This window comes from Silene latifolia, chromosome 1 (genome assembly GCF_048544455.1).
Source record: "Silene latifolia isolate original U9 population chromosome 1, ASM4854445v1, whole genome shotgun sequence".
Classification (NCBI taxonomy): domain Eukaryota; kingdom Viridiplantae; phylum Streptophyta; class Magnoliopsida; order Caryophyllales; family Caryophyllaceae; genus Silene; species Silene latifolia.
This window is the reverse complement of record NC_133526.1, coordinates 108,633,333-108,643,536: the sequence shown is the minus strand read 5'-3', so window position 1 is coordinate 108,643,536 and position 10,204 is coordinate 108,633,333. Positions and strand designations below refer to the sequence as shown.

The window sequence follows — 10,204 nt, the reverse complement described above, 5'->3', positions numbered from 1 at the left end:
AAGATATCCCACGAATTAACATAGTTCAAAAGTAGGTGAGTCTATTAAATGATAACTAAATAAGGTCCGAGGTAAGAACTCGCTAGCTCACACGGTCTTCCCCACTTGAGCTTCATCACAAACCTGTCATTCATAATAAATATGAAAGCCACAGTCAGTGGGGAGTAACTCAGGGTTCTCCCAGCCACAAAATGTCAAAATACAAGTAATTAGGAATTTAATTAAATAAACAAGCATGAGAATAAATACTTACGGTAATAAGAACATCATGATTAGTGGGCACAAGAAAATAGGAATGGTAAAGCACTAACGAGAGAAGAATTATTAGGTCCAACTGTCACACACCAACTCGACTCAAATGTAAGACAATTACAAAGAACAGACGGACAAGACGGACAACCTAGACTCCAACCTCTTGGTAGGACGACGATCATAATACGGTCCTAGTCTAAACCTGGATCCAGACTCTCGGGATGGACGACACCCGATTCGACAAACGATACCAAATCGTATCCAAGACTCGAAACATGGCACGCACTCGTATCCAAAGGTCGAGTAACCTCTAATCGGAAACATGGCACGCACTCGTATCCAAAGGTCCGAAGAAAGGCGGAAGGGTATCCTAATCCGGAAACATGGTACGCACTCGTATCCAAAGGTCCGAAAAGGCTAATAAGGTATTGTCAAGTCGTCATGCAATGTAAATCGTCACACATGGGTCAAAAGGGGATGTCCATGATTTTGCAATATCATAACATGAATAAGTCTCAAGGTAACCAATTATCGATAGGGAAAAAGATACATGCATAAATCAATCATTATTAGAAGTCACAAGTGAAATGGAGCAAACGGGGGGCTCCCCCACCGGGTGGTGTCTGCCGCCGCCAGCCACCGGGTGGGACAACAAGCCAAAATCGAAATTTAATAAAACTTACAACAGTGCACTCCCAGCCGGTCGGTCAAGAGACCGCCGCCGGATCACCCTACTGGGACTACTGACCAAATTTCAAAAACACATAAAACCTTGATGTACTCCCGGTAGGTCACCCTTGGCCGTCGGTCACCCGGTGGGAATACGCCCAAAACTCAAAATCACCTAAAATCCTCGGTGTACTCCCCCCGGTCAAGAGACCGGCCGCACGTCACCCTACTGGGACTACTGAGCTTACTAAAATATGTCCAAAACTTACAGGAATCTCCCAGCCGGTCAGTAGACCGGCCGCCGGTCACCCGGCTGGGACTACAAACACACGGGTTCAATGCAAAACACTTCCAAACCATTTGAAACCAACAAAAATTGTTTCCCATCAATTGTTTACGTATCCTAGCATGATTCTAACTCGGAAAAAAACACATATTTGAGCATGTGAATGGGTAATTTCGAATTCAAGAGATGTAGCATGGGATTTTCATCCAAACATGTGAGAGTTGCTAACAAGCATGATATTCAACATCCAAATTAGCACCAAACATGAAAGATACAACTTTTAACATACATATGAGATTATAACTACATAAAACCACACAATTCTAACATAAAAGTCGAGTAACCCATCACCGTTACCTTTTTTGCACTTCAATCTTCTAAAGACTCGTCAATGATGTAGCTATCCTCCTCCGGGTTGTCCAAGTTCTCCCCTAAACACAAAAATAAAGATATTAAGTCAAGAATTCACATCCTTGAAAGATGATAATTTCGAAATAGAGAGAAAGATGACAACTTTCTTACTTAGGAAGAAAGGAAATGAGAAAAGGAAAAGAATGGCGCGAAAAGGAACGAGATTGGTGAAGAATTGAGTGAGATATGGTGGTTTTAGGGTTAGTAAGGGAAGGTTCAACAATGGTGGGGTGGTTGTTGGGAAATTTCAGAAATTACAAGTGAGGGAGATGAAGTTGTGAGGGTTTAGTTGAGGTTTTGTGTAGAGAAAAGAGGGGAAAAAGGCCCATGAGTCAAGTTAAGCCCAATAACTCAAAATGAGTCGGTATCCACTAGAATTTTCGTCCCAAGTCTACTATAACTCGAGTCGGAGAATAATATTATTAAAATCTACACTATTATTACCGTTACACGGCTACGGCTATATTTTATGAAAATAAGCTTTAAATAATAATTATTTAATAAAAATCGCTTAAAACTTTATTTAAAAATATAAGGAAAGCGCGGGGTGTTACAATCATCCCACCTTTTAAAAAGTTTCGCCCTCGAAACTTGAAACGAAAAGATATTACCTTAAGAAAACAAACTAGGGTACTTGGCACGCATGGAAGCCTCCGGCTCCCAAGTCTCTTCTTCTACATCACCACACTTCCACAAAACCTTCACCAAGGGCACCACTTTGCTTCTTAGCTTCTTCTCCTTCTTATCCAAGATACGAATCGGTCTCTCCTCGAAAGAAAGACTAGGCTCAAGCTCGGGAATCTCATTTTGCAACACATGACTAGGGTCGCTAATGTATTTCCTAAGTTGAGAAACATGAAAGACATCATGAACTTTACCCAAACTCGGGGGCAAGTCCAACTTATAAGCCACGGCACCAATCCTTTTTATCACATCATACGGTCCAATGTACTTCGGACTCAACTTCCCTTTGACTCCAAATCTCTTTACTCCCTTCATCGGGGACACCTTCAAGAACACTTTATCTCCAACTTCAAATTCCAAGGGTCGACGGCGAACATCGGCATAGGATTTTTGACGATCTTGGGCGGCTTTCATTCTTTCACGGATGAGCTTCACTTGATCAATTGTCTCGGCTAACTTGTCGGGTCCTAGATCACGAACATCACTTGCTTGGTCCCAACAAATTGGACTACGGCATTTCCTTCCATAAAGGGCTTCATAAGGGGCCATCTTGATAGAAGCATGATAACTATTGTTGTAAGAAAATTCCACCAAAGGTAAGCTCTTCTCCCAACTAGAATGAAAATCAAGGGCACAAGCACGCAACAAGTCTTCTAGAGTTTGAATCTTCCTCTCGGATTGTCCATCGGTAGCGGCATGAAAAGCGGTACTCATCAACAACTTGCTACCCATAGCATCTTGCAAAGCTTTCCAAAATCTTGAACAAAACCTCGGGTCACGATCCGAAACGATCTCCTTAGGAACACCATGGTAACGAACGATCTCTTCAACATAAGCACTAGCAAGACGGTCTAAACTCCAAGTCTCTTTGATAGGGATGAACCTAGCACACTTGGTCAACCTATCCACAACAACCCATACGGCATCCTTTCCACCAATGGTCTTAGGCAAAGCCATCACGAAATCCATGGAAATGGACTCCCACTTCCATAAAGGAACAACCAAAGGTTGTAGGAAACCACCGGGTCTCTTATGCTCAATCTTCACTTGTTGACAAGTAAGACACTTTCCAACGTATGACACAATGTCATTCTTCATGTTAGGCCACCAAAACTGAAACTTCAAATCTTTATACATCTTGTCTCCTCCGGGGTGAATCGAATAAGGGGATAGATGAGCTTCATCTAGAACTCTCTTCCTCAAGTAAACGGCATCGGGCACATACATGCGTCCTCGGTAACGGAGGTAACCTCTAGCATCAATCTCACAATCCTTTGCTTTCCCTTCAAGAAGCTTGGCTTGAAAACTTTTAAATGTAGCGTCGTCCACAAGGCTATCTAGAATCTCACGGTGAAGAACGGGTTCGGCAACTATAGCACCAAGATAATCAAAACCACTCTCCACAAGTTGCAAACCTAACTTACGAAACTCGGCACAAAGGTCATCGGGGAGCACACGGATAGCACTCAAGGGATGAGTAGACTTCCTACTAAGGGTATCGGCAACCACATTTGCCTTACCTTCATGATACAACAACTCCATGTCGTAATCATTCACCAATTCCAACCATCGTCGTTGTCTCATATTCAAATCCTTTTGGGTGAAGATATACTTCAAACTCTTATGATCGGTGTAGATACGGCAATGGACTCCAATGAGGTAGTGTCTCCACATCTTCAAGGCATGAACAATAGCGGCTAATTCCAAATCATGAGTGGGATAGTTCACCTCATGAACTCTCAATTGTCGCGAAGCATAGGCAACAACTCTTCTATTTTGCATGAGAACACAACCCAAACCCATCTTAGAAGCATCACAAAACACATCAAAGTCAACGCCATCCTCGGGCAAGGTCAACACGGGAGCGGTAGTCAACCTCTTCTTCAACTCTTGGAATGCATCTTCACAAGCTTCGGTCCACACAAACTTGGTCTCTTTCTTCAAAAGTTGAGTCATTGGTCTAGCAAGCTTGGAAAAATCTTTCACAAAGCGACGGTAGTAACCCGCCAAACCCAAGAAACTACGGATTTCACCAACATCGGTTGGACTCTTCCACTCGATCACGGCTTCAATCTTCGAAGGGTCTACCATGACACCATCCTTAGATATCACATGGCCTAGGAAAGACACCTTAGACAACCAAAATTCACATTTGGAGAATTTGGCAAACCACTTTTGACGACGGAGGATTCCCAAAATGATACGGAGGTGATCGGCATGCTCTTCTTCGGACTTGGAAAAGATGAGGATATCTTCAATGAAGACCACAACACACTTGTCTAAGAACTCACTAAAAGTCCGGTTCATTTGGTCCATGAAGATAGAAGGGGCATTGGTTAAACCAAAGGGCATCACCTTAAACTCGAAATGTCCATATCTCGTGCTAAAGGCGGTCTTAGGGATATCGGACTCACGAACGGGAATTTGGTGATAACCGGATCTCAAATCAATCTTGGAAAAAGTAGAAGCACCTTTGAGTTGATCAAACAAATCTTCAATCCTTGGTAGAGGATACTTGTTCTTGATGGTAACACGGTTAAGCTCACGGTAGTCAATGCAAAGTCTCATGGATCCATCTTTCTTCTTCACAAAGAGAACGGGAGCACCCCAAGGCGAGGCACTAGGTCTAATGAATCCTTTCTCAATCATCTCATCAAGTTGCTTTCTCAACTCCTTCAATTCGGTTGGCGCCATACGGTACGGGGCTTTAGCAATCGGACCGGTTCCGGGTACAAGGTCGATAGAAAACTCAACATCACGCTCGGGAGGAATCCCGGGCAATTCTTCGGGAAAGACATCGGCGAACTCACAAACCACGGGCACTTCTTCGATCTTCGGTAAGGGAGGGGAGGTCGAAGTCACCACACAAAGAAATATTTGGTAACCTTTCCTCCTCATGCTCATCAACTTCAAAGCGGAAATCAATTTCACACCTTCTTGGGAACGGACTCCTCTATAGGACACACGAGTGCCTAACGGACTCTTGAGGCGAATCTTTTGGTCTCTACACTCGAATCTTACATCATACTTTGACAACCAATCCATACCCAAAATTACATCGAATTCCTCAAGGGGAAAACGAAGTAGGTTAGCGGGGAATAAGGTTCCCGAAATAGAGATAGGAATGTCGGAGAAAGTGAGGGAACAAGAGAACATCTCTCCGGAAGGTAAGGATATAGAAGTTTCCTCACTATGAATTGGTTCAATGGCTAGCTTTTCGGAGAATTTGGAAGATATAAAAGATAAAGATGCGCCGGTATCAAATAAAATGAGGCAAGGTTGATAAACAATTGAGAACATACCCGTAATGATATCGGGATGAGCGGCGGCTTCGGCTCGACTCATGACAAAGATAGTTCCTCTTGGCTTAGCATTTGGAGTAGGAGCATCCTTCTTCTCGGGGCAATCGGCCATACGGTGTCCGGGCTTCTTACAATGAAAGCAAGTCAAGGGCTTGCCATAGCATCCAACTCCGGGGTGTGGGGCTTGTCTACAATGGTAGCACTTACGATCTTTCCCAAGCCTATTAGTTGAGGTGTGAACTTGTCCTCTTGGTTCTTGATCTCTTGGTTCTTGTCCTCCATGGTCTTGTATCCTTGGTACAAACCTCCTCTTGTTGGCATAGTTTGGAGTAGAAGGCACAAATGGTCTCTTGCCATGAAAGTTAGAACGATAAGAATGAGAAGAGGAGTGGGTTTTGGAATCTTCTTCAATAGCCTTCAAAGAGCTTTCGGCCCAAATAGCATCATCATAGACTTCCACAAAGGTAGTTGAGCTTCTTCTCACCATGCTTTCCACCTTAGGATTCAACTTGTTCTTGTAGAAGTAGACACGATCCTCTTCATCTTTCACGAACTTGGAGGCATAATGAGCAAGTTCATTAAACTTGTCGGTGTAGGCTTGAATGGATAGCTTCCCTTGCTTGAATTCCATGAATTCCTTCAATCTTTGTTGCTTGAGCTCCTTAGGGTAGAAGCGAGTCTCCACAAGTGACTTGAAGCGGTTCCAATCAAAGTTGGGGTCTTGAGTAGCGGTAGGACCGGTCAAAGTCCACCACCTATCGGCTTCCTTCACAAGAAAGTGAGAGGCTAACCTCACCTTGTCCTCCTCTCGGGCATCAAAGAGAGAGAAGTTCTTCTCCATATCACGAAACCATTCCGAGAGAGCAACGGGATCCACTTCACCACCATAGGTCTTAGCCTTGTTCCTTGCTAGTTGACTTGCAATCCAAGCATAACTTCCTTGACGGTTGGCTTCTTGTGTAGGGGGAGCGGGTTGAGCATTTTGTTGATTAGCAAGTACTTGAGTGAGGGCTTGCATGATAGCATTTTCCACATTGGTTGATCGTACCATCTTCTTTGCACAAGAGCAAACAAGTTAGAACTTATCACAAAACATACACAAAAAGGCTACCAACTTAGGTCCTTAATTCTACCCATCTCTCATTCATTATTCAAGGTCAAGTAAGAAATTTAAGTTGGGGTACACGTGTGTGCGTCGGGAGCAATTCATGCTCTGATACCAACTGTGACACCCCTCGTTGAGGTAACTAAATGTGACTAGTAAATCGTGGCGGAAACACGAGATTTTTAAAACTTTTAAGACTTCTAATGAAGTCCAACGCGAGGTATCACCAATACGATAAACAAGTCTAGATAGTTAAGTTTAAGTTTACAACACAAGTCTATTTATTGGGGAAAAGATATCCCACGAATTAACATAGTTCAAAAGTAGGTGAGTCTATTAAATGATAACTAAATAAGGTCCGAGGTAAGAACTCGCTAGCTCACACGGTCTTCCCCACTTGAGCTTCATCACAAACCTGTCATTCATAATAAATATGAAAGCCACAGTCAGTGGGGAGTAACTCAGGGTTCTCCCAGCCACAAAATGTCAAAATACAAGTAATTAGGAATTTAATTAAATAAACAAGCATGAGAATAAATACTTACGGTAATAAGAACATCATGATTAGTGGGCACAAGAAAATAGGAATGGTAAAGCACAAACGAGAGAAGAATTATTAGGTCCAACTGTCACACACCAACTCGACTCAAATGTAAGACAATTACAAAGAACAGACGGACAAGACGGACAACCTAGACTCCAACCTCTTGGTAGGACGACGATCATAATACGGTCCTAGTCTAAACCTGGATCCAGACTCTCGGGATGGACGACACCCGATTCGACAAACGATACCAAATCGTATCCAAGACTCGAAACATGGCACGCACTCGTATCCAAAGGTCGAGTAACCTCTAATCGGAAACATGGCACGCACTCGTATCCAAAGGTCCGAAGAAAGGCGGAAGGGTATCCTAATCCGGAAACATGGTACGCACTCGTATCCAAAGGTCCGAAAAGGCTAATAAGGTATTGTCAAGTCGTCATGCAATGTAAATCGTCACACATGGGTCAAAACGGGATGTCCATGATTTTGCAATATCATAACATGAATAAGTCTCAAGGTAACCAATTATCGATAGGGAAAAAGATACATGCATAAATCAATCATTATTAGAAGTCACAAGTGAAATGGAGCAAACAGGGGGCTCCCAGTAGGGTGGTGTACCGGTGGCCAGGGCCACCGGGCATTTGGGACAACAAGCCAAAATCGAAATTTAATAAAACTTACAAGTGCACTCCCAGCCGGTCAAGAGACCGGCCGCCGATCACCCTACTGGGACTACTGACCAAATTTCAAAAACACATAAAACCTTGGTGTACTCCCAGCCGGTCACCCGGCTGCCGGTCACCCGGCTGGGAATACGCCCAAAACTCAAAATCACCTAAAATCCTCCGTGTACTCCCAGCCCGCCTGTCAAGAGACCGGCCGCCGGTCACCCTACTGGGACTACTGAGCTTACTAAAATATGTCCAAAACTTACGAGGAATCTCCCAGTAGGTCAAGATGGGACCGCCGCCATCACCCTACTGGGACTACAAACACACGGGTTCAATGCAAAACACTTCCAAACCATTTGAAACCAACAAAAATTGTTTCCCATCAATTGTTTACGTATCCTAGCATGATTCTAACTCGGAAAAAAACACATATTTGAGCATGTGAATGGGTAATTTCGAATTCAAGAGATGTAGCATGGGATTTTCATCCAAACATGTGAGAGTTGCTAACAAGCATGATATTCAACATCCAAATTAGAACCAAACATGAAAGATACAACTTTTAACATACATATGAGATTATAACTACATAAAACCACACAATTCTAACATAAAAGTCGAGTAACCCATCACCGTTACCTTTTTTGCACTTCAATCTTCTAAAGACTCGTCAATGATGTAGCTATCCTCCTCCGGGTTGTCCAAGTTCTCCCCTAAACACAAAAATAAAGATATTAAGTCAAGAATTCACATCCTTGAAAGATGATAATTTCGAAATAGAGAGAAAGATGACAACTTTCTTACTTAGGAAGAAAGGAAATGAGAAAAGGAAAAGAATGGCGCGAAAAGGAACGAGATTGGTGAAGAATTGAGTGAGATATGGTGGTTTTAGGGTTAGTAAGGGAAGGTTCAACAATAGTGGGGTGGTTGTTGGGAAATTTCAGAAATTACAAGTGAGGGAGATGAAGTTGTGAGGGTTTAGTTGAGGTTTTGTGTAGAGAAAAGAGGGGGAAAAGGCCCATGAGTCAAGTTAAGCCCAATAACTCAAAATGAGTCGGTATCCACTAGAATTTTCGTCCCAAGTCTACTATAACTCGAGTCGGAGAATAATATTATTAAAATCTACACTATTATTACCGTTACACGGCTACGGCTATATTTTATGAAAATAAGCTTTAAATAATAATTATTTAATAAAAATCGCTTAAAAGTTTATTTAAAAATATAAGGAAAGCGCGGGGTGTTACATGCATGGTAATGACGAGGCTATCATGGTGTACATTAGGGATTCCCTACATGTCAGTATCATCAAAAGTAATTTGAGGTAAATTTTTGGGTTTAAAAGGAGATTTTATTTTTGACTCCCTGGCTATTTTCTTTGCGACAGAGCTGGTCAGGCCACAGATTTTAGATCCTCCGTTAATGAATTTGACCTCATAGATGGGTGGTGCTAAAGGCAGGTCATGTTGTGGTTTCTCCTGGTCCTTCCTTGCTCTATTGTCTTCCCTGCTCTTTGATGGCATCAGATCTTTTAGGTAGCCTCTCTTTAACAGGTAAGCCACTTGCCTGCGTAGTCCGAGACATTCTTCAGTTGTGTGTCCTATGTCCATGTAGAATTCACACCACCTTGTTGTGTCTTTCCTTGAGTTAAGGTTATCTGTCCTCTTTGGCCACTTGACAATGTCTCCCATGTTGTCGAGTCTTTTGATTAAACCTGCAGTGTCAACAGAGAAGTTATATTCTTGAATAGGGGGATAAGAATAGGAGTTACCTCGTTGTTCATGTGCATAGTTGACTTCTGATATGTCACGCCTGGTATAAGGGGATGGCTTGGAACTGCTTCCTCTGTGATTGCAACTTTTCTTGTTTGACCTGTCATATCCTGGGTTGTTGTCAGTGGTATCTTCTTTGAAACTTTTATCCTCTTCCAGCCGGATGTAGCCAAGGGCCAATGCCTGGACATCTTCAAAGGTCTGGCAAGGCTTCATGGTCATTTCATCATAGAAATCACTATCCAGTGGTAGCCCCTACCTGAAAGCTTCCACAGCTGTTCCAACGTCACACCTGGGAATTGATAATTTTTCTTTATTGAATCTGGTCATGAATGCTCTGATTGATTCGCCAGGCTTTTGCTTGATCCTGTACAGATCACTAGATCTCTTTTCAAGTTCCCTGCTTCTGGCGATATGGTGGTTGAAGGAGTTTATCAGGTCAGGAATGGACTTGATGCTTTCATTTGGTATATTTATGTACCATTGTAGGGCAGACCCATTC

The 10,204-nt window shown here is 42.8% G+C and overlaps 1 protein-coding gene across 1 annotated transcript; it reads right to left on the bottom strand.

Moving 5' to 3' along the window:
* Positions 1-2,230: 2,230 nt before the first annotated feature.
* Positions 2,231-9,918, bottom strand: LOC141652658 (uncharacterized). The gene is made up of 2 exons (XM_074460218.1): positions 9,702-9,918; positions 2,231-2,769 (listed from the first exon to the last, which is right to left on the bottom strand). The coding sequence occupies exons 1-2, from the start codon at positions 9,916-9,918 to the stop codon at positions 2,231-2,233; spliced, it is 756 nt and encodes a 251-aa protein (XP_074316319.1).
* Between the last annotated feature and the right edge of the window lie 286 nt (positions 9,919-10,204).

Excerpts from the sequence above, each read along its gene's own strand:
- LOC141652658 (XM_074460218.1), bottom strand. The coding sequence starts at position 9,918 with ATGAAGCCTTGCCAGACCTTTGAAGATGTCCAGGCATTGGCCCTTGGC. Across the intron at positions 2,770-9,701 it reads CTATGCACATGAACAACGAG|GACCCGACAAGTTAGCCGAG; the intron begins GTAACTCCTATT and ends TTCGTGATCTAG.